Source organism: Sapajus apella, unplaced genomic scaffold (assembly GCF_009761245.1).
Source record: "Sapajus apella isolate SASKATOON/1434 unplaced genomic scaffold, GSC_monkey_1.0 scaffold70, whole genome shotgun sequence".
NCBI lineage: Eukaryota > Metazoa > Chordata > Mammalia > Primates > Cebidae > Sapajus > Sapajus apella.
In genome coordinates, this window is record NW_022437010.1 from 811574 (window position 1) to 837079 (window position 25506).

The following is a 25506-nucleotide window of genomic DNA, read 5'->3' on the forward strand; positions in this document are numbered from 1 at the left end:
CATACTCTCATAACATTTCATACAAGTGGGACCATCTCATATATGCTACTTTGCGATTTTTCACTTACTGTTAAACATTTTCTCAAGTCAGTATCATCTAAATCTTTCTTTGTAATGGCTACCTGGCATATCATATGACTATTTTTAGCTGAGCATCTAGGCACTTTCCATTATCTCCCTATTACGATCAAGTTTGTAATATATATTATTGCACATATCTTTGTACATGTCCAATTTGATCTTTAAGATAATTTCTTAGAAGTGGAATTATCAGGTCAAAAATAACAAAGCACAGTCTTGGACATGAAAGCAGTTTAAAAAAAATCCATCTATTTCATTTAATCTCAAGTTAAAATTAAACCAAATCCATGTTTTGCAAAAATAATTACTATACTCTTCAAGGTAAATGGAATTACATCCTTATAAAAATATACTTGGATATGGAGTCTGCTTACAATATCTACTTTAGACCTCTAAATTTAAGGAAATCCCCAAGTTGATATCTGTATAAAAAGCTCTGTTATTAAATGCTGTGGGAATGAACAAAATAATATTCAAAGAATCCAGCTGGGTAAGAGGGTTGCTATCCTTAAATAGACTGTATCCAAGAACAGAATAGTTGGTGGTTGTCTCACACATTCCATCCTTATTTACTCTGTGAGCCTCCACGACTATGCCAGAAAACTCACAAAGTGGTGGCACCATGAGCTGATGGACCATCAGCAAAGCAGAGGGCTCTCAGCAATAACTATAAACTCCCTCCTTTGAAAGCCTCAGAGTCAGTTCCATTGGTCTCAAATCCCCTTGCTTTAGTAGCTGCTGAAAGACAGTCATCATCACCCATGCCCTCACCTGATGCTGTGTGTACACGTCCTCCTGAACCCAGTCTATCTACTGCTCTTCCCTGCCTTCCCCACTCCCTGAGGTCTTCCTCTTCTGCCCCTACAATTCAAGCTGTCAGCAGCAAAAAAAATATCCTCAGCCTCTTCTAGAAGAAAATATTTCCTCTCCTCTTTAACTAAAACATGGCTGGTTTTTGAAGGTACCACCTCCCCGACACCCTGACTCAACTAAAAGCTTTTTTTTCCTCTGATATTCCATGACTTCCTGGCCAGGCAGAGGGGTAGCATTCTTCTTGCTTCCCACTGCCACACGAGGGCATGACTCTGACTCTCATAGAAACCTCCCTGCTGATGTTTATGTCATCCATTTGCATTCTACTATCAGCCTCCTGGCCCCTTTGTCCATTGGGCCCTGGTTTCTATCAGGTTAGCAGTAATTACAGTACCGTCATGAAGTCTCTGCTTTCAAGCTCTGACTTCTTGGTTCTTCAACTCCTTCCCTCCTCTAGTAGTTTCTTCAGTGCCACCACAGCTATGTGCACCCAACCTACAGTCATCACAGACGTCTTGCTTCTCAACATCCCACATTCTGACCACATCTTCCTGGCCTTTCGCCCACTTCTAATTGCTCTGGACTTGTACCAATACTTTTTTCTGATTTGTTTTTCAATCATGTTCTATCTACTTTTTGTCCTCTCCTTGTCCTTATACATTAGACTCAGTCAGATTTCAAAAAATAACCCTGCTGGGGCTTTGAAAGTGGTAGATTTAATTTCTTTACTAATTTAGGGAAAATTGACATCTTTATGTTATTCTATCTCCCACCCGTTGGTCCTGATTTTACAATAATACATTTAGAATTTCATGATTAAGCAGAATACTGGCTTTTGGACTGAGATTTATCATACTACAGAGTAACTAGTTACTACTATTTTGTTAGACTTTATGCAAATTCAAAAACAGATGTAGAATTTTCAAATGCTTTTGGAAATAAAGACAACCATAATGATTTTTCTCACTAGATCTATTAGTAATTAATATATTACTAGATTCCCTAATATCAAACCATCTTTGCATTCCTGGACTAAATCTCACTTGGTCATGACATACTATTCCTTTAATATCCTGCTAAATTCTGTTTGCCAACATTTTATTTAGAATTTTGGCATGGTTATTATCATTATTATTATTATCATTATTTTTGAGATGGAGTCCTGCTCTGTTGCCCAGGCTGGAGTGCAGTGGCATGATCTCAGCTCACTGCAACCTCTGCCTTCTGGGTTCAAACAACTCTCCTGCCTCAGCCTCCTGAGTAGCTTGGATAACAGGTGCCTGCCCACCACCATGCCTGGCTAATTTTTTTATTTTTAGTAAAGATGAAGTTTCACCATGTTGGCCAGGCTGGTCTCGAACTCTTGATCTTCGGTGATCCACCTGCGTCAGCCTCCCAAAGAGCTAGGATTACAGGCATGAGGCACCACACCTGGCCTAGAGTGATTATTTTAAGTGAGATTGTTCTGTACCTCTCTTTGCAATTTTTGTTGTATTTTGATATTGTAACACAAGATTGATTTAAAAATTAGGAAATTTTTATTCTTCTATGTGCTAGAATGTTTGAACAGCACTAACGCTATCCTTCTTTTAAAAAGCTAGTAGAATTCCTCTGCGATGTAATCTGGATCATATGCATGTTTGTAGGGTATTTCTTTGACAACTTTGTCTCTCTTCTATGAAGATTTTTCTGCTAAGGTTTCCCATCTATTTAGAAGTCCATTTTATTAAACTGTATTTTCCTGGAAAATTGCCCAGTTACTCCAGGCTCTCATCAAAACTTGGATGTGCACAGACATCTGAAAGTTAAAATATTAAGTAAACTGTAGTTCCTGCTTGACCCACATATTCCTCCCACTCTGAGGGATCCTTATCTCTCTAATGGGCAACAAACACCATCCATCTCGTTGCAAAAGACAGAAACCTAGGAGACTGATTTCATTCTTCTTCCTTTACCTATTGCTTCCAGCTATCAGCAATTTATTAACTGTAGCTCCAAAATATATCTGAAATCTCTCTATTTCTCACCACCTCCACTGCTATCCTCCTGCTTAAAACCACCATCTTGGACCCAAAAAGCTTTCTGGTTGAACTCTCCTCTCCCAGTCTTCATTCCTCCCATCAATTCTTAACATAACAGCTAGAGTAATTTTCTTAAAATATAAATCAGGCTAGATTACCCTAATCTATTCCTAGATTATCTTGTGTACTTGTACACCCATTATTTTATGTACTTGTATACTATTGCTAGATTAGGGTCATCAATGCCTTCACAAAAAAACCCTGTATATTTACTCTAACTCTTAGTATAAAACTCAAACTCCTCAACATGGCCAATGAAGCCTTACCTCATTGAGGGTCTACCGTGCTCCCAACTTCACTTCAAATAACTGCCCCCCTTACTGTTTCTCAGAGATGACCTCACCTGACCCTGTTGCTTTAAACCACAAGTCTAGTTTCTTCTTATTCTGAAACTTCACATTAAATGTCATTTCCTCAGAGACCTTTGATGAGCAACCTGTCTTAAGCTGACACTTCATATCACTGCTCTCACCTTGTTAATATCCCTCAAAGCACTTATTTACTTGTCACTATTTTATTTGCTATTTTTCTATTTCCCTTCAAAAAATATATCTTTTAATGGGGTTGCCTCCATTGAACAAGTTTGTGTGTTACCCATTGGACAGGTTGAACAAACCTAATCTAAAAATCTGATATCCAAAATGCTCTAAAATCTGAAATTTTAAAAATATCAATGGGACACTCAAAAGAAATGTTCACTGGAGCATTGCGATTTTCAGATTTTTGAACTAGGGATGCTCAACCAGTGCATATTCCAAATATGCAAATATTCCAAAATCCAAAACATCTGAAATCTGAAACACTTCTGGTCTAATGCATTTTAGATGAGGGATACTCATCCTTTATCTCTATGTCCATCATAGTGATTGATGCAGGGTAAGCATTCGGCCATAAACTCTTACTGAAGGAATAACCAGACCCAAAAGGATAATTTCTAAGATGGAAGAAATTGCTATGAAGGAGAAGCTCCACTGCAGAGATGTCATATGAACAAAGCGTTATCTTTTAGAGCTTGGCCACCGCCCTGACCCCAATTCACATCCACTGAACAATGCAAATCTTTGCACCTACCTGAGAGATACAATCATAAAACCCGGCTTTGACTTTCCTTATGAAGGCTTAGTTGGATTGAGCCTGGAAGAAATTGGTCCATCTCTTATTATACTCACATTAGACAATTTAAAAACAAGAACATACATACATCCACCTATCGAGTTATTTCACAGACCATTTTATATCACAGACCGTTAAAACTCACATATCAGAGTTATTTCACAGATAATATATTACATTATATTATAGACAGCAACAACCCAGGATATTAACATAAGAGATTAACAAGTTCACTTGATTCTATTTTATGCATTCGGTCAGTACCACTGGCCCACAACATATGCAGAGATATTTCATGGGCACCATCAAAGCATTGAATCTGTTAACTCCTTGTAGTTCTAAGCTAGGGGCTTGAAATAATCCAGACTGAGGGATATTCTTTTCATTTCGGCAGCAAAACACATAGGCCATCACTGACACGAAAATGTAAGAACAGATGAGGGATACCTGTTTGACCTTGATTGAGGCTTACTAGCCTCTTGCAAGGCCCTTGCACATCAAGCACTCAGCCCAGGGCCAGGCACCCATAAGCACTCAGTGTGAGCTAAGAGAATCACCATCATCCCTCATCAGCAAGGAAGAGGAAAGTTTTTGTAGGTGTTTGGAAGAGAAAAGAACAAATGCAAAGCCCCGAGGCAGGTATATTTAGGAGATGGATGTTCTTTAAGGGATTCTAAATTCACACAGGGCCTGTTATCAAAGGGAGATGAATGGAAATAGTAACTAATATCTTACAGTGTTTGAAGAGACAGTTGCCTAAAATTGGGGGTTTCAGTCAAAATAAATGAATCCCCCAGGTTTCAGAAGACTAGAGGATATAATAATCTCTAGTGCTTCACACAGTGTGGCTTTTTATCAGCTGTTCTCAAAGTGTGTCTGGGGAATCCCTAAGAAACCAAAGGTTCTGTGAAGTCAAAATTATTTTGGTAATAATGATTAAAACATTAAGACATTATTTGCTTTTTAAAGTCTTACTCCCTCAAAAATGTACAGTGGAATATCTCAAAGTCTATAGGACTCACAAGAGATTCAACTCAGAAACAGGTAACAGAATCCAACCAGCTTCTATTAAGCCAGACATTAAAGAGATTTGCAAAAACATGAAGTAATGCTATTCTCCCCACATGCTTTTTGCTGTGAAAAGTCTAGTTATTTTTCATAAAAATGTGTTATTTATATCAACATGAAAAAGTTTATTTTAAAATAAATATATTTTTAAAAATCAGTCTCAATTTTTAATATGAAAAATATTCACAGATAGAACCCACCATAATATATATATATATAGTTAGCTTTAACTACTCTAAATTTATATAGGGACTTCTTTTGATTATTCGAGTGACACAAGAACACTAGAATTTTCCTGCAGGGCAGAGGAGTCCACACTCCACTCTCCCCTTCTTCGGGCTCCAGAAGATTGGATGATATCCCCAGTGGATAGAAAGAGCAGCCCCAGAGGATGCACTGATGAATTACAGTACAGGAAGCTGTAGCAGGATCAACCCATTTGTTGTTTAAAAAAATGTGTAAATGAGTAAAATACACTTTACTCATATTTGTATTAGATATATACTGAGTAAGATAAATAGAATATAGTCTATCAAAAGCACAATTTGGTATGTAGCTGAAAATCAACTGTTTACTTAGAAACCTAAACATTTTTCTCAAAATCCAATCACTTTAAGTTTTAAAAATACTGCTTAAAAATAAAACAATCGGCAGGGCGCATTGGCTTATGCCTGTAATCCTAGCACTTTGGGAGGCTGAGGTTGGTGGATCACAAGGTAGTTCATGACCAGCCTGGCCAACTTGGTGAAACCCTGTCTCTACTAAAAATACAAAAATTAGACAGGTGTGGTGGTGTGTCCCTGTAATCCCAGCTATTTGGGAGGCTGAGGCAGGAGAATCACTTGAACCCGGGAGGCGGAGTTTGCAGTAGGCTAAGATCGCACCAATGCACTCCAGCCTGGGCAATAGAAGAAGACTCAGTCTCAAAAAATAGAAAATAAAAATAAAACAATCAGGGTTTTTAATAAAACAGAAATTTGCATGACCCTATTAGGCTTTTCAAGATTTACGCTTCTTGTCTGCTATTGTTAGCTTCACTCTGTCCTCAGGGAGGTGCTACAGAAGCGGCTGGTTCGAACAATGCAGTTATTCCGCTAGTTATGTGTGTTCAACCATCAAACTAAAACACTACCTTATACTTCAACCAAGATTTTTCTAGAAAGAACACCTTTTAAAGTACCTCAGCATTTGCAGATCACAGAAAGCTTTCAGATCAGCAGACTGTTTCTCCCAGAATTCCTAAGATTGAACAAAAGCTTTAAGTTAGCGTTATTTTTCCCTGGAAAGATCCAAAGTCAGAACACGTTCCAAACAAAAAGAACTTACCAGAACCTCCTCCTCAAGGTGTTCCAAGGCCTGAAGATCCTTCTTAAGACTGCTCAACTCTTGAAGAACCAAATTTTGAAAGCGCTCTAGTTTACTGAGTCTAATAAACATAAAAGCAGTAAACATCATTGGGACGGCTTGGATGTGACCGCAGACATTCTTAGTAAGTCATCTGATTACAAGGATACTTCAGATTCTTCTCCAGACATTTCTTGTCAGGAGAACCTGTGGTGTCTCCCTTCTCTTCCCTCCACCGACCCTAGCTGCTCATCCTCAACCTGGAAACCTCACTATACAAACAACTCTCAGGTGTCTTTCTTCTTCTTTTTTTTTTTTTTTTTTTTTTTTTGAGATGGAATTTCATTCTTGTTGCCCAGGCTGGGGTGCAATGGTGCTATCTCAGCTCATTGCAATCTCCACCTCCTAGATTCAGACGATTCTCCTGCCTCAGCCTCCAGAGCAGCTGGGACTACAGGTGCATGCCACCACATCCAGCTAATTTTTTGTATTTTTAGTAGAGACAGGGTTTCACCATGTTGGCCAGGCTGGTCTCTAACTCTTGTCCTCAGGTGATCCCGCCTGCCTCCTAGGCCTGCCAACGTGCTGGGATTAGAGGCATGAGCCACCCCGACCGGCCTCAGGTCATCTTGCAACAGCAGCATGGAAGAAGCTGGGTTTTTTCAGTAGAGAACAATAGGACAGATGACTCCAGGGAAGATGGGACTGAGGCTCCCCATCCCTTCCTACCTTCCACTTGCTCCCCTTTCTCTTGCATTAAGCTGGCTCTGAAAACTTGTGGTCAGGTATGGGCTAATACACTCTTCTCCCACATCTACATTTTAGCTTTAAAATTTCGAAGAGTCGTTATTCTTTGTCTACTGGTCATATTTGCTTATTTGTTAACTTTCTTATTTGCTTGCTTATAGTTTGTCTTGTCTATTGTTGCTACTAAAATGCCATTGAATTTCATACTTAAAAACAGTTAAAAGGGTAAATTTCATGTTATGTGTATTTTACCACAATAAGAAAACACCATACACACATTTGCACGTGCACACACACACACACCCCCTTATGACCACGTAACAAGAAATACAAAGTTGCCAGGATCTCAGAGGGATGAGGAAGGGCAGTGGCGGGATGGGTTTCTGTAATGATTCGAGTTAGGTCAAATGCTATTTATTCATCCTACTTCATCCATGGTACAGCATGTGCCATTTGACCCCTCTATTAGGTCAAATGTTTCATGAAGAGCACCTAAAACTCGTCCTCACCTCACTCTCAAACCAAGCACAGGGCCTGGTATCTGATGTTACTCAGTGTGCATTTGCTGAAGGAATACACAGATAAGTGTGCGCCCCTGAGAGATCATGGGAATTCCACAAATCCAAAGTCCTTCATGGGCTTGTCTGGACATTAAAAGGACATCGCATGCATACCAGACTTTGAAAAATAGTAAACATTTCTATTCAAATAATGTATTCCATCCTGAGAAACTTTTTGTCTCAGTTAAGCAAATCAACTCACCATTCTTTTCTTCCTCCTCCATTTGCAGGTCATTCTCTCCCCAAGGAACAACGTCTACTTCCCGGTGCCATTCAAATCTTTGTTTCTAAAACCTCCCTCAGGAAGCACTTCCATGGTAATCACTCTGAATTAGTTCGAATCATTACAGAAACCCATCCCGCCACTGCCCTTCCTCATCCCTCTGAAATCCTGGTACCTTTGTATTTCTTGTTACATGGTCATAAGGGGGTGTGTGTGTGTGTATGTGTATGTGTGTGTGTGTGTGTGTGTGTGTGTGTGTGTGTACACATGCAAATGTGTGTATGGTGTTTTCTTACTGTGGTAAAATATACATCACATAGAATTTACCCTTTTAACCATTTTGAAGTATAAAATTCAATGGCATTAAGTACATCCACAATGTTTTGCAGCCATCATCACTATCCATTTCCAGAACTCTTCCATCATCCCAAACAGAAACTCTGTACCCATTAAACAACTCCGACCGGGCACGTGGCTCACGCCTGTAATCCCAGCACTTTGGGAGGCCAAGGTGGGTGGATCACCTGAGATCGGGAGTTTGAGGCCAGCCTGACCAACATGGAGAAACCCCGTCTCTACTAAAAATACAGAATTAGCCGGGCATGGTGGTGCATGCCTGTAATCCCAGCTACTTGGGAGGCTGAGGCAGAAGAATTGCTTAAACCACGGAGGCGGAGGTTGTGGTGAGGCGAAATCATGCCATTGCACTCCAGCCTGGGCAACAACAGGGAAACTTCATCTCAAAAAACAAAACAAAAAAACACAAAAAACTCCACCTTTCCCCAATCTTTGGCAACCTCTGTTGCACTCTCTGCTTCCATGCATTTGACTATCCTAGGTACACCTCACATAACTGGAGTCACGTAATATTTGTCCCTTATCATCTGGCTTCTTTCCTTTAGCATAATGATTTCAAGGTTCATCCATGGTATAGCATGTGTCAGAATTTAACTATTTTTTAAGGCTAACAGACCATTGTGTGGATATAGCATATTTCATTTATCCAGCATTTTAAACATACATATCCATGCTTGCCTTGTCTTCATAATTGGATAAATTTTTTAAGAACAGTATTTTAGTATCACAGTAGACCATGAGGAGGCTTAAGAAGGACCATCTAATTCAAACCCTTCTTATATAAATGAATAACCAGAAACGCAGAAGGGTTAAACGATGCCTCAATCCTCACAGCTGCTCAGGCCCCAACTCTTCAGGGCCTCAGCACAGTGATCATGAGATAAACATTGCTGGTGAGTCATCATACTTCCATGGCCTTGTTTTGAAATCTAAGACTTACCTGTACAGTTGTATCTGGTTTAAAAGTTTTATTAGGCAATCCAGTGCTTTCTTTGCATTTTCTGAATTAAGTGGACTCTTTCTGCACCTAAGCTAGACCATAACAACAACAAAATGATCACATTTGGGTTAAATATAATTACATTAGTCGAGGGTATTCTTTGTGTTAAAAAGATGCTGCTGGTACGTAACGATATTCATAGCAAACGTGAGTGCTAAACAAGTGTGATCGGGCATCACCCTCCACACCTTTCAGGTATTATGCCAGGTTCAGTACCAATACAGAATAAGCTAAAATAGAAAAGTTTACACTCACGCTACCTGATACACTTTGCCTATTTGTCCCCACCCAAATCTCATGTTGAAACATAATCCCTGATGTTGGGAGTGAGGCCTGGTGGGAGGGGTCTGGGTCATGGGGGCGGATTCCTCATGGCTTGATTCCGTCCTCACAATAGCGAGTCAGGACACCTGGGTTGTTTGAAAGTGTGTGGCACCTCCTGCCCCTCGCTCCTCCTCTCCCTATGTGACGCTCCTGCTCCTTCTTGGCCTTCCACCATGAGTAAAAGCTCCCTGAGGCCTCCCTGGAAACCAAGCAGATGTCAGTACCATGCTTCCTATACAGCTGCAGAACCTTGAGCTAATTAAACCAGTTTTTTTCTTTTTTTTGGAGAGTCTTTCTCTGTCGCCCAGGCTGGAGTACAGTGGTGCAATCTCGGCTCACTGCAACCTCTGCCTCCTGGGTTCAAGCAATGGCCTCAGCCTCCTGAGTAGCTGGGACTACAGGTGCGTGCCACCAGACCCAGCTCATTTTTGTATTTTTAGTAGAGACAGGGTTTCACCATATTGGCCAGGTTGGTTTTGAACTCCTGACCTTGTGATCCACCTGCCGCAGCCTCCCAAAGTGCTGGGATTACAGGCATGAACCACCACCTCGCCCAGCCACACCTTTTTTTTTTTTTTTTTTTTCCCCAAAAATTATCCAGTCTCAGGGACTTTTTTAATAGCAATTCAAAAATGGCCTAATATATTACCAGTACATATAATGAATACTATGAATAAATTTATATTACAAATTGGCTTACACGGGTATCACAGAAAATAAGACTCTGGAGATCTAAGTTAGTTAAGTGAATGTTGGTTAGAGTAACATAGTTTTCCCAAATAAGTCATTTGGGATTTATAAAATAATGGGACAAAAAAGGAGAAGGCTGAAATGGTTCCAATATTTATCCTGTAGACGAGATTTTGGTATGGGCTGTATGTAAAGTGTCTCAAAGTTCTGCCACCACTCAGCTGACCACCAACCCACAGTCCACCTCCATATTTGTCTCAGATTCCTCTCCTTTAAAAAAAAAAAAAAAAAAAAGAGAGAGAGAGAGACAGGTTCTTGCTCTGTTGCCCAGGCTGGAGCACAGTGGAATGATCATAGCTCACTACATGTAACCTTGAGCTGCTGGACTCAAGGGATTCTCTTACCTCAGCCTCCTGAGTAGCTGGGACTACAGGTGTACGTCACCATGCCTGGCTGATTTTTAAAAACATTTTATGTAGAGACAGGGTCTCGCTATGTTGCACGGGCCGATCTTGAACTCCTGGCCTCAAGCGATTCTCCTGCCTTAACCTCCCAAAGTGCTGAGATCTGCAGGCGTGAGTCACCATGCCCGGCCCCAGACTCCTCTCTAGTCCACTTGGTTCCCTCCTTCCCCTTCTCCCTGTCTATTACTGTGATCAAATCATTGCTTTCTGGTAGTTCAGTTATCTGAAAATGCTGCCAATGAAACCAAACCATCAGTATGATGTATACATAGGTCCACTTGGTCCCAGTGGGGCAAATGGACATGGAATAGCTGTCTTATAAATACAAACCACAATTCACAAAGACACTGAAATCAGTGACAAATCCCCCCAGCCCCAAACACTCAGGAGCATCTTCACATACGAAGGCTAACAAGAGCATTGATAAATAAGACGAACTCGTTACTTTCAATTCATAATGAGCTAGCTCTTCTTTCTTTCTTCTTTTTCAGCTTTGTTGATATACAATTGACAAATAAAAATCAGGCCAGGTTGGTGGCTCACACCTGCAATCTCAGCTATCTGGGAGGCTGAAGCAGGAGGATCACCTTTGGCCAGAAGTGTAAGGACCATCCTGGAAAACATAGCAAGACCTCATCTCTAAAACAAATTTTAAAAATTAGCCAGGTGTGGTGGCATGCACCCATAGTCCCAGCTACTCGGTAGGCTTAGGTGGGAGGATCACTTGAGCCCAGGAGTTCAAGGTTAGAGTGAACTATGATTGCACTGCTGCACTCCAGCTTTGGCAACAGAACAAGATTCTGCTTGTAAAAAACTAAAAACAAATGTGTTATGTATTTAAGGTATACACATGATCAATATACAGATACATTGTCAAATGATTACCACAGGCCAAGCTTGGGGGCTCACACCTGTAATCTCAGCACTTAGGGAGGCCAAGGCAGGTGGATCACTTGAACCCAGATGTTTGAGACCAGCCTAGGTAACATAGTGAGATCTTGCTCTGTCGCCAGGCTGGAGTGCAATGGCACAACCTCAGCTCACTATAACCTCCGCCGCCTCCTGGGTTCAATCAATTATTCTGCCTCAGCCTCCCAAGTAGCTGGGACTACAGGCACACGCCACCATGCCTGGCTAATTTTTGTATTATTAGTAGAGATGGGGTTTCATCATATTGGCCAGGCTGGTCTCGAACTAGCAACCTTTTGATCCGCCCACCTTGGCCTCCCAAAGTGTTGGGATTACAGGTGTGAGTCACCGTGCCCAGCCAAAAACCTTTTTTTAAATGATGACCACAATCAAGCAAATTAACATATTCATTTATCTCACATAATTACCTTCTTGGGGGGGTGGTAGGACTTTAGATACACTCTCTTAGCAAATACCAAGTATACAGTACTTTATTACTACCAACTGTAGTCACCATGCTGTATGTTAGGTCTCCAGAACTTACTAACTTGTAACTGAAAGTCTGCATGCTCTGTTCATCATCTCCCATTTCCCCTACTCCTGACCCCTGGTAATCACCTTTCTACTCTGTTTCTGAGTTCACCTGTTTTTGGATTTCACATATACGTGCGACCATGTGGTATTGTCTGGCTTATTTCACTTAGCATAATGTCCTCCAGACTTAGAACAGCCTCGTGTTTTAAGTTTCGTGGATGATTACCTCGGATTTTCTTTTCAATTCTCTAGTGAAGTCTTCCAAGGTTAAGAGAATGGCAGAACCATTCAAGTTCTCTGGCACAACTTCCAGGGATGAAGTAGAAATGCCTTCTGGAAAACCAAAATAAAACACTGAATAAAACTAACAAAGTGCTCAATTCATCAGTTGCCCAGAGGATGTTAGTTGGAAGCACAGACGTGAACCGTGGAAGCCCCGCTGACTGCCCGGCCATGATCTCACTCTCTGGCAAGTGCTCATTTCATCAAAACCTTCCCTGCGCTTTAAATCAAGGTAATTGACATTTTGTCTAAGAAGCAGGCCAAGGTATAAGAGGCTCTAAGGAGAACATATGGCTAAGGTATTTCTCTGGGGCACCCTGGTGTAATTGCTTCTGGGTTCCAGTCTTCATAGGGCTTGCAAGGGGTCTGGTGCTGTCCTGAGGGATTTGCATGCATCAATTCTTTTAATTCTCACAAAAATTGTGTGAAGTAGGTACTGTCAGGATTCCTGTTTAACAGAGCATGCTTAAGTTGTACGAGTTCATACCAGCAGCTCCAGGATTCAAACCCAGGCTGTCTGGAATCAATGCTTTTTTTGTTTTGTTTTGTTTTGAGACAGAGTTTCGCTCTTGTTGCCCAGGCTGGAGTGCAATGGCGTGATCTTGGCTCACCGCAACCTCTCCTCCCAGGTTCAAGCGATTCTCCTGCCTCAGCCTCCTGAGTAGTGGGAATTACACACATGCGCCACCAGGCTTAGCCAATTTTGTACTTTGAGTAGAGATGGGGTTTCTCCATGTTCGTCAGGCTGGCTTTGAACTCCTGACCTCAGGTGATTCGCCCACCTCGGCCTCCCAAAGTGCTGGGATTACAGGCATGAGCCACCGTGCCCGGCCCTGGAATCAATGCTTTCTAATCTGTTGTGTTGGAGCCCTCTGTTTCAAAATGCATGGTACCATTTGTCCAGAAGGCCAGCCTCAAACATGCAGACATTCCAGATCATTCTTCTGAATCAGCATAGATTATGTAATTCTAACACAAAAATTTGGTTAATAACCATCAACTATATCAGAGATCTATAACTTTAGATCTGCACCAAGGATTTCTCCATCCATCTAACCTTAAATTTCAGTGCAGCCTCCCTCACTTCCCTTGGGCCCTGAAATTGCCAGAAGGAAGAGTTAAGAGGAAGAAATGAAAATGCTAGGGGATAATGGCACTTGCTTTTATCTATAATTTCTGCAACAATTTACTTGTCTCTGAAAGTACAAAAAGCTTCGTTGTAGGATTTTGCAGCTACTCAGATCTTAAAACTACACCTCCCAACATGCAATTCATGTTGGTACATCCTGTGCTGACCATTTTCTCCCACTCCTACTTGAACCACAGGCTGGGGTGCATGACATTACCTGCCAACATTCTTCCTTCTGTTACTGAGAAAGAGGATCCCGGAGCAACCGCTTCTTCCAATCTTGACTGTTTTGACTTAGCAAAACCACCTTCTAGTATGTCTAAAGACAAACAGAGCACATTTCCTTTTGACCCAAAATTACCTTGTTCATTTTTTGGTAGTTAATATCTAACCTTGACGAGTAGCAACTGAAGTTTGTTCCCTGCCCATGGCTAATGAGTTATGATTTGGTGCATTGACTAGGCACAGCCCAAGTTATCAGACCACAGTGTCTGTTGATACTGACCATGGGAGCAGGCATCCCTTTGATGAGCTCAGTTACGTTCAGCAACACTCTGTTTAGCACAGAGCGCTCACTAAGCAAAGCGTTCCTGAATGAAGCCTAATGGTAGATATGAAAACAACGATCGCAGGGCTCTGAGCTAAACAGCAAGACATCAGGGTTTCCAGGCAGATGGGCCTTTGGAAGAGCTTCAGCTCACACCCCGGAGTGTGCCATCTGCTGGTAACACGGGCACATCAGCGCTACGCTGAAGGCTACGTCACAAACGAGGCCATCTTGCCTCCTCACAGCTCAAGTGACTTCGAGAGCCCCCAACGTAGACCCCCATTTCCGTTCAGCATAACAGTACACATTTTCTATTCTGATGTTCACTTTTACCGCAGACGTGTCTGTCTAGTCCTCATCTGGATCCTCCTAATCTTATCAACGCACCGCCACAGGCCACAAAGCGCTGGCTTTACGCTCAACTCCTGCTTTTCTTTGCTGCCTACTTCATCCTCAAGGTTCTGCCTACAGAACGAGTCCCTCACTCTCTGTGAGTTCCTGCCCAACGCCATCTCCCTGGAGGAAATCCTAAATCCTTCGCCTTCAGTTGTCCCCACCAAATCTCTCTTGCCTGAGCTCTCTCAAGAGCCAACTTGCGTCTCCAACTATGTGACATCTCCATTTCAAACCCCACTCCTTCTACCCCCTCCCACCTAAACCACTCTCTCTCCACCACCATACCCTTAGTTATGACATCATCTGACCTCTCCTGTTTTGTCACATGTCTATCTAGTTGCTGTTGATTTTTCTCTCTGAAAGTTCTGGAATCCAATTTCACTAATTCATTCCATGAATATGTGGATGTTACTAAGTGCAAGAGACAGGGCGATGCGGCTGGCAGACAGTGAGAGGTAAAGGGGCAAGCGACCCTTCCTGCACTCTGCTCCTGCTATCCTGGTCTCCTTGTAGTTCCTCGGACATCCCAGGCACGTTCTCACCTCAAGGCCTTTGCACCTGAGACAGAATCCTTCTAACCAGAGCACTTCCCCCATAGATCTGCACCAAGGATTTCTCCATCCATCCAACCTTAAATTTCAGTGCAGCCTCCCTCACTTCCCAGTTTAATTTTCTTCTCAGCCTTTATCACATACAACATACTACATGTTTTACTTGTCCTTTATCACATACAACATACTACATGTTTACTTGTTCATCGTCCATCTCCCACACTAGAGGGTAAAGTCTAATGAGGGCAGGCATTTTGTTTTCTTCACTACCATACCCTTGATAGCTACAGAAGTGTCTGGCACATGCAGACACTCAATAAACATTTGTTCAATAAATGAATAGATGAATACGCAGAATGCCCAAGCTCCTACAGATAAAACACCCGATATGCCCAATGGAGATCTTAATACAATCGGTAAGAATTTATTTCAATTCTCTTATTCTAATTCTCCCAGTGGTGAGGGTAGAGAAACATCACAAGCTTTAGAGACCCAAATATCCACTATGTAAACAGACAAATACAAATTAATACATTTAGCATTTTAAGATCAGATAAAACTATCTTTTGGAGGAAGCTACAAATACACAAATTTGGGGGGAAAAAAAAGAAAATGATAAATGAGAGCAGTAAGAAATACCAGTTGAGAGAGAAAAGGGATAATCCCAGAGCAGAAAGGACTAAACTAGTAATAACAGTAACTAGTAACAACTATTACGGACAGACCTCATGCGAACACCCTAATTTGTATTCTCTAATAGTATTTTCATAAACTGAAAAATTCATTCGAGATTACATTCTCACTTTGCAGAACTTAGAAAATGTTAGACATAGTGAACTCCAAGTTTCTCTTCAAAGAATCAGTATGTCAGTATGCTCAGTTCTTTGTCCTCCGTTTTAAAGTTTAACTTCCTTGTAGTTTCAGTAAACAACCTTTTCCACCAGTTCCAATCAGTTCACATCTGTTCCCCCGGTCCCCTGCTCCAGTCACCTGCTTTGACCTAGGTCACCCCTGGCTACCTGCTCTGACCTATCCTTCCCTCCAAACTACCCATCCCACCACTCTGGCTCTTACCCCTGCTGCCTTTAAAATAGCCAATCGGAATTAGGCTAGACTGTGTGGTCTAACCCTAGCCAATACGGGAACATCAAAGCAGTAGGGGCTACCTCCGTCAGGAATAAGAACTCCTTCCCATCCCTCGTCCAGGTGTGTGCTCACCATTGTTACATCTGTGAGCCGCACCCTTCTATAGATGTAAATTGCCTTGCTGAGGAAATTTATATTCAAGTGCTACTTCTTTTATAGCACTGAAAATTTACATATAACAAAAAGAAACAGCTGATATCTAGCGTCTCTGTAATAAAAAAGAAAATTAAGAAATGCTCTTATTTGTGAGAGGCACCTTATAGGGGCTAGTACCTCTTTTCTTCCCATTGCACTTAGGTGTGTTCATTTGTTTAGAAGGTTTGGATGGATATTTTCTTGGGGGATCCCATTATTTCAAGGGCAAAGATTTTTAAAAATAATAATTAAAAAAGCCCAATTGCAACTCTATCTTTTTCTTTCAGCCTCAAGGCAAACAATACTCATGTTTGTATCTTCTGTGGTATCTATACCCCAGTCAGGGCTAAAAGAAACCACTTAAAAAGGATTCCACCCAGGCTGGGTATGGTGGCTCACACCTGTAATTCCAGTCCTTTGAGAGGCTGAGGCAGGTGGATCACGAAGGAGATCGACTATACTGGCCAACATGGTGAAACCCCAACTCTACTAAAAATACACAAAATTAGCTGGGCATGGTGGCACGCACCTGTAGTCCCAGCTGCTCGGGAGGTTAAGGCAGAAGAATTGCTTGAACCTAGGAGGTGGAGGCTGCAGTGAGCCAAGATCACACCACCGCACTCTAGCCTGGTGACAAAGCAAGACTCGATCTTAAAAAAATAAAATAAAATTCCACCTAGCCTCAATTAGGCAGTGATCAACAATAACAGTGTTTCTTTTCCTTACTGCCTATTCTGCCCCTTCTAGAACTTTCTTTTTCTTGGTGACAAATTTGTAGCAACAGCCCAAAGCATGGCCTTGAATTTCAATGTTCCACCCCCATGCGTACCTGGGGTGAAGCAAGGCATGTGTCAGCACAGACACTAGTTACATTCACCAAAGACAGAAATCCAGGAGCATTGTGTAAATAACCTGGTCAGCCCTTGAATGAATTACGCATAATCTGTGAACCTACTAACAAGGGATCATCCAGATGGATGACTTCAGGGACATGGAAATCACTCAACTTTTAGAGACCTCCATTGTAGTGGCAGTGTTGGTAAAGTTCTCAACCTGTACCAAAGGCATGGCTCCCCAGAGAGCACAGGCTCCTGCAAAGGAACCCTTACTTTGTCAGGAGACGCTGCAGGTCTTAAGTGATGGTCTGGGCTCAGTTTAGTTTCCATGGTAACCAAATGCCACTTTTCACTAGCAGGTTTCAACGTTCTCATAAAAGGTTAAAACTACATACACAAAACACTTCAGAAATAAACACAAACATAGTCATCTTAAAAGAATGTGAAATCTGTGTGTGTATGTTGGTGGCTGTAGAGGGGGTGTGCTCTTGCTCTCCCAAGAACCCGGCTTTCCTCATTTCCACGAAAAGTGAAGACTTGTACAATCTGAGGAGTTTCTGAACTTATCTTGGGTGGCTGACTGGCCACAAGTTTCAGTGAACGTGTGTTTGGCATCTGTGTTATATTTTTCAACTTACAAAACTTCTGGTAAAAACAGTGTTTAGTGCCAGACCAGAACCAATCCTATAGTGAACAGCCAAGTTCCCCTAAGTTAAGGCATTTTTTGAAACCTTGCTCGAAGTGACACCCTGTGGTAAACAATGATAAAGGCCAACAGTCTTCACTGAGCAAGAACAGAAAACCACGAGAGAGATCCTCCACGTGGTTTTCACAGCACTTTCCCAGTGCAAGTACTTTGTTTACTTTACCGATGTTTATTAAGTGCTAAGAGTATGACAGTTTAAAGGCTATCTTAACTGTTGAATTGCTCAGTCTGATGGGGACTACTAAATATCTTTTGCATAGATTAATGCAATTAAAAATGGATAACTCCCAGGTGCAGTGGTTCACGCCTGTAATTCCAGCACTTTGGGAGGCCAAGGCAGGCAGATCACTTGAGGTCAGGAGTTTGAGACCAGCCTGGCCAACATGGTGGAACACCATCTCTACTAAAAATACAAAATATATATATACATACATACATACATATATATATTAGCCAGGAATGGTGGTAGGCACCTGTAATCCTGGTTACTCAAGAGGCTGAGGCACGAGAATTCCTCGAACCCAGGAGGCAGAGGTTGCAGTGAGCCGAGATCATGCCACTGCACTCCACCTTGGGCAACAGAGTAAAATTATGTCTCAAAAAAATAAGTAAAAAATAAAAATAAAAATGGATAACTCGGGGCTAGGTATGGTAGTTTACGCCTGTAATCCCAGCACTTTCGGAGGTCAAGGTGGGTGGATCACGAAGTCAGGAGACCAAGACCATCCTGGCCAACATGGTGAAACCCTGTCTCTACTAAAAATACAAAAAAATTAGCTGGGTGTGGTGGCACATGCCTGTAGTCCCAGCTACTCGGGAGGCTGAGGCAGGAGAATTGCTTGAACCTAGGAGGCGGAGGTTGCAGTGAACCAAGATCGTGCCACTGCACTACAGCCTGGGTGACAATGCGAGACTCTGTCTCAAAAAAAGAAAGGATCATTCAATTGATAATATTTACTTGTGACTACATATAAAGGCTTACTTAAATACAAAATCATGCAGTTTCATCATTACATGTTGGGTTTTTTCGTTTTGTTTGTTTCTTTTGAGACAGGGTCTTGCTCTGTCACCCAGGCTGGAATGCAGTGGCACAATCACAGCTCACTGCAGTCTCGTCCTCCCAAGCTCAAGCACTTCCATGTCAGCCTCCAGAGTAGCTGGGCACACAGGCACACGCCACCATGCCTGGCTAGCATTTCTGTAATTTTTGTAGAAACAGGGTCTCACTATGTTGCCCGGGCTGGTCTTGAACCCATGGGCTCAAGCAATCTTCCTGTCTTGGTCTCTCAAAGTGCTGGGATTACAGGCATAAACTATCGTCTCCAGCCCTAAATGTTGGGTTTTCTACGTTTCTTACTCCATTCCCTTGACAAATACTTATGGAGTACGTCTATATGCCAGGCACTGAGCTAGGAAAGAGCTATCTTCCTGACTCCTTCCCGATTCTGGAGGCCTCTCTAAGAAAGCAGATGAGGCCAAAATACAGTATCTTAAAGGTATCCTCTGGCTGGGTGTGGTGGCTCACACCTGTAATCCCGGCACTTTGGGGGGCTGAGGTGACAGATTGCTTGAGCCCAAGAGTTCAAGACCAGTCTGGACAATGTGGTGAATCCCTGTCTCTACAAAAACTAGCTGGGTGTGGTGGCATGCACCTGTAGTCCCACCTACTTGGGAGACAGGTAGGAGGATCACTTGAGCCTGGGAGATGGAAGGCTGCAGCGACCCAAAATTGCATGACTGCACTCCAGACTGCGTGACAGAGTAAGACCCTGGTCTCACCACCACCGCCATCTTTCTTGCTTATAGCTGTGGGAGCATAATACATCAAAAGCTCCAGGGTAAACATTAAAACACAAGCTGATATGACTCTTAGGGGTAGACAGAAATAACAGTAATTTTTAAAAATACACGCTGACATTTGGTGAAGGCTGCTTTAGGAATCAGTAGGACACCTGAGATGTTTTAAAGGCCACTGCTATTTCTAAAGGAAATAATCTGGGCATCTCTTTTAGGGGAAAGTATAGCTGTCCCATGTGGCTGAAAACTCCAGTACCTGATGCAATGACATAAAAAAAAAAAAAAATAGTGTTCTACTATACGTATTTTAGTCACCCAAAAAATAGGAAGATAGACATTAGTAGCATTTTTTCAAAGATTTCATGATTTTAGTTACTTTTCCTAGCTAAATCCTATACCCAACACACCATAAAGAGTGTGAATCTTTCAGTAGGGGTTTCTAGTTTTTTTTTTTTGTTTTTTTTGTTTTTTTTTTTTTAAGAAGATAGCTCTAAGAAATGCTAATGTTCACTACAGTAGCAGCATCAGCAGCAAATGAGGAATAAGTGTTTATTATACACCGTCACATGCAGCCTCACATCAGTAATCTCACCAAATCATCACAGTTCAGTGAAGCTCCCTTCCACCAGCTGATGTAGGTCGCTTCAGAGGAACCCTACAACATGCTGAGCACAGGTGGCTGGCTAATACCTGCTCTTCTCCAGCCAGCATAGGCTCCTGTCTTGCTTGTTCTTGAGATCAGCCTCACATTGAGGGCCCCATGGAGGCCAGAGAAGGTAACAGGACCCTTTAAGGACATTGGCGGAATCTGTAATATTAAAACTTCAGGATGGCTTACACCTGTAATCCCAGCACTTTGGGAGGCCGAGGTGGGCAGATCACCTGAAGTTGGGAATTTGAGACCAGCCTGACCAACATGGAGAAACCCTGTCTCTACTAAAAATACAAAATTAGCTAGGTGTGGTGGTGCCTGCCTGTAATCCCAGCTACTTGGGAGGCTGAGGCAGGAGAATCTCTTGAATTGGGGAGGTGGAGGTTGCAGTGAGCCTAGATCATGCCATTGCACTCCAGGCTGGGCAACAGGAGTGAAACTCCACCTCAAAACAAAACTTCAAAATATTGTACCCCTAAACTGATGCAGCCCCCAGCAAGCACTCTGGGCATGGAGGCTGAGAGATAACTCCTGGACCTGCCAAGACAGAAGGAGGCTATCGGGCAATTGCTCTCTTCTTGGCTTTACTGGACTCTCACAAGCCTGAGCCCTCCTTCACTGATGTCTCAGTGCAAGTCTCTCGACAAGACCACTTCCCTGCACCAGCTGCCTGATCCCTGTCTCTATTTGAGGGTCCCTCTAACACAAGTCTCTTCTCTCCTGGCTTCTGTTGGAGTGCTGGAAAAGAGGCTCTAGTTAAGGGAAGGGCTCCTGCTGATCACACTACAAAAAGACAAGACCAATTGGACCTTAGACTGTATTTTTCAAAAGAAACATAAATCCTCTAATGAAAATGCTAAAAATATTTTTTAAAGTAATTCAGGCAAAAAGAACAAAGGGACAGTGATACCAGGAGGAAAGGCGCAAAAAGGAATTGAGCAAAATGATTAAATCTGGGTGTAAGTCTAATGAAACACTGAGTAAAGTAACACCAACAAAAAAAAAAATTTTTATGAATTAAAGAAAAAAAAAAAAACTAGAGAAGCAGCTAAATGGTCAGAAGAACAAGTATGGCACAGAACACTCATGAATTTGGATACAGTTTTCAGTCATAAGGCAAGTCCAGTTGGGCCATAATATAAGCCCCAATAAACTCTAAACAAACAAGATTGTACAGACTGTGTTTCTCTGACCATGTTGCACAAAGTTAGCAAAAGGTGATCAAAGGACAGCTTTAAATAACCCATATGTTTGGAAACTAAATGTTCAGAAATGTGGTGATTGAAGTTAGCGTTCAAAGGTCCTTCTGCTGTTTGGGATGTGGTGAAAAAATTAACCTGAAACTTTTAAAAGTGTATGTGTTAAAATTTCTAGGGTTAATTTTAGAAATAGGAATATATATAATAGCTAGATAATAATATAACTAGATAATATAGAGAAATATAGATAATAACTTTCAAACTAGGAAAAGGAGGGAAATGATTAAAAATTATAAATCTAAATGAAGGCAAGAGCAGAAGAATAAAAGGAGGAGACTGGGACAAAGACGAGAAAATTCAATCCAAATGTATCAGTGGAAGCACCATGGATTAATTGCTCCTATTAAAAGAAATTGTCAGATGATATTTTTTTAAATCCAGGTATAAGCTCTTTATGTGTTAGCCAGCAATTCACAAGGATTGAAAAAAAAAAAAAAGATTGAAAGTTAATGAAAGTTAAAGAATGGGGAAAAAAATGTATCAGGTAAGTATTAGCCAAAAGAAAACTAGTGTTACTTTATTGACATAAACTAAGTTAAAAGAATTACTAGAGATGAAGAGTCACTTCCTGATGCATCTAGTATCACTGACTCAAAACATATAAAACAGAACAAAGGGAAATGGATAAGTACATACAGAACACTCATGAAATCTGGATGCAGTTTTCAGCCATAAGGCAAGTCCAATTCGGCCTTCATGTAAACCCCAGTAAATTCAAAAGGAACAATATTGTACAGACTGTTTCTCTGCTCATGTTGCAAAAAGTTAGCAATAAGTAATGAAAGTATCTCATATGCTTGGAAACTATATTAAATTTTACTAAATAACTGGGTTTTTAAAAAGCACATAAAAAGCAGGAACTACTAAGCATTGATGATAACAAAAGCACATATCAAAATGTGATACAGCCAAAGCATTTAGGAAAAACGCATTTATCAAGAAAACAAAAAGGTTAAAAACAAATGAGTATTTAACTCAAAAGCTGGAAAAAGAGCATCAGAATAAGCCCAAAGAGATTTAAAAAATAAAAATAAAAAAGAGCAGATAACAACAGACGAGAAAACAATAGAAATAAAAACAGAGAAGAGTAACAAACCAAAAGACTGATTCTTTTAAAGATGAGTTAGGAGGACCTCTAGTAAAACTTATCAACAGTAAAAGATACAAATGAGCAAGTACACAATAAAAAGGAAACAACTACGATGATTAAAATTAAATTAAACATTAAGAAGCACACTAAAAAATAACAACGCTAAGAGGGACATTTCCTAGAAAAATACATAATTCCAAAACTGACCCAAGAAGAAAGAGAGAACTTGAGTATATCAGTAGCTATTAAAGAAATTGAAATAATAACATTTTCCCATCTCCCAAATTCTCAGGTAATTTTCAAACTTTTAAAAAATGGTTACTTTTTATTGCATATAAACTTTTCCAGAAAGAGAGTTGCCCCGCCTCCATCCACACGCTAGGGTGACACTGATTCCAATGCCAGATAATCTCAGTAGGAGAAAAGTCCAGGTTTGTTCCACTCATGAATGTAGATGTAAAGCTCATTAATAAGGTATTCACTAAATAAGTCCAACAATGTATTTTTTTAAAAAAACATACCACAATCAAATGAGGTTTATACCAGGAACAAAAGTATGGTGGAATAACATAATACCTACCGATGTAATCTGTCATATTAATAAACAAAGAACCACCTTATCCTTCTATTCTGTTTCTATGAATTGTACTTTTAAAAATCCGACATATAAGTAAAACTATGCAGCACTGGTCTTTCTGTGTTTGGCTTCTTTCACTTAGCATAGAAGGGTGGTTACCAGGAATCAAGAGCTTGGGGAAATGGGGAGATGTTGGTTAAAGGGCATAAACTTTGTTATTAAATGAGTGAGTTCTAGAGACCTGGGATACAGAATGATGACTATTGCTAATAATAATGTATATGAAATTAAAACTGGCTAAGAGAGTAGATCTTGATTATTAACAGATGCATATGCACACTCAAAAGATAACTGAGGGGATATGCAAATTAGCTTGGTTATGGTAATCATTTCACAATGCATATGCATAACAAAATATCACATTACATACCTTAAATATATACAATTTTTATTTGCCAATTATGCCTCAATAAAGCTGGAGAGAAAAAATAAACCGAAGGAGAAAATTTATTTCATTATCTCAGTTGATGCAGAAAAATGTGTTTCATAAAGTTCAATACTTATTTATGACTTTTTTTAAACTCAGAGCAAATTATGAGTAGAAAGGAACTTCTTTAATCTGGTAAAAATTCTATACCGAAAATCTACCACAAACATTTTATTTAACAGAGAAACTTTAGATGTATTTGCTCTAAGATTAGGAAAAAGACAAGATGCAGATTTTCACTGCTACGTTTAAGACATACTAAAGATATTGGCCAATGCTATGAAAGACGAAAAACAAGAGATGTAAGTATCAGAAGGGGAGAAAGAATCTATCATTTTTTTTTTTTTTGCAGATAATAAAATCATCTACCTAGACCAACCAAGGGAACCAACAGATAAATTATTTGACCTAAAAGAGTTCAGCAAGGTTGCCAGATACAAGGTTATTTTATAAAAATCAACAGTATCGCTCTGCTTTAACAATAACAAATTTTAAAATAATAGTAACAAAATCATAAATATCTAGGAATTACCCCCAAAATACACAAGCCCTTCATAGAGAAAACTTTAAAACTTGATAAAGGACACAGACAATGACACAGATCAAGGGAGAGACATTTTATACTCTTGTGTGGGATCGTTTAGTATTTTAAAGGTGTCACTTCTCTTCAAATTAACATATATATTTAATGTAATTTCTATTAAAATTCCAGTGTACTTAAGTAACTTGATCAACTTAGTCTAAATTTATATGAAAAAATTAAAAGTCCCTTGAACAAATAAAGTCAACTTTGAAAAAGAGGGAAGAAGATAAACTACTCTACTTAAAGTCAAGCTTAAAAACATCGTCAGGGAATAGGCACTATACAAAAGGACCTAGTAGCTCTAGAAAGAACCAAACAACTTCTAGAAATAAAAAATATAACAAACATTCAATGATAGGTCAAATATTAGATACTAGTGAATAGGTAGTTGTGAAAAACATGAAATTATCTAGCATGCAAATAAAGCGAAGAAATAAAAAATACATAGGCGTGGTTAAAAGATGTGGAATCTAGTTAGAGTTCAAGGAAAAAGAAGAATAAGCCAAAAGCAACATTTGAGGAGATAATGGCTGAGACTTTTTCAGAACTGATGAAAGATGTGTTACATATACCAGATTCCCTACAAATGCCATGGAAGATAAACAAAAAGGTCCTATTTAGACAAATTTTAATAAGTAGAACATTACCAAGGATAAATGAAAAAAATCTTATATATATGCAGAAGAAAAAAAAAGGGCAAATTACCTTTGAAAAGTGACTGGTAAATTGACAGCTACATTTTCATGAGGAAGACTAGAAAAAAAAAAGCAATGGAATAATTTCTTTGATGTATGATAGAAAAATATCTGCCAATACGGTATTCTTCACCCAGTAAAATTTAATTCAAAAAGAGGGTTGAATGGGCATTTTCATAAGGCAAAAATTCAACCTCAAGTTTTAAAATTAAGAACACCAACACATTATGTGGTTGGGGTAGGCCAATGGAATTCAAGGATCCTAAGGTCTACATAATCTGGAGGAAAAGTAACATAGATTAACTTTAGGCTTAGAAATTTACATGTTAT

At 40.4% G+C, this 25506-nt stretch overlaps 1 protein-coding gene across 1 annotated transcript in view; it reads right to left on the reverse strand.

Annotated features, from left to right (window-relative positions):
- The window catches only part of SYCP2L (synaptonemal complex protein 2 like), a 92350-nt gene that overhangs the window by 4117 nt on the left and 62727 nt on the right, over window positions 1-25506 (reverse strand). The window contains exons 24-29 of the mRNA XM_032249951.1: window positions 13937-14038; window positions 12535-12641; window positions 9328-9419; window positions 6483-6582; window positions 6337-6395; window positions 4047-4109 (exon numbers count right to left, since the gene is read on the reverse strand). Of these exons, the coding sequence (XP_032105842.1) occupies window positions 4085-4109; window positions 6337-6395; window positions 6483-6582; window positions 9328-9419; window positions 12535-12641; window positions 13937-14038 (485 nt within the window). The 3' untranslated portion in view covers window positions 4047-4084. The remainder of the gene's footprint in view (window positions 1-4046; window positions 4110-6336; window positions 6396-6482; window positions 6583-9327; window positions 9420-12534; window positions 12642-13936; window positions 14039-25506) is intronic.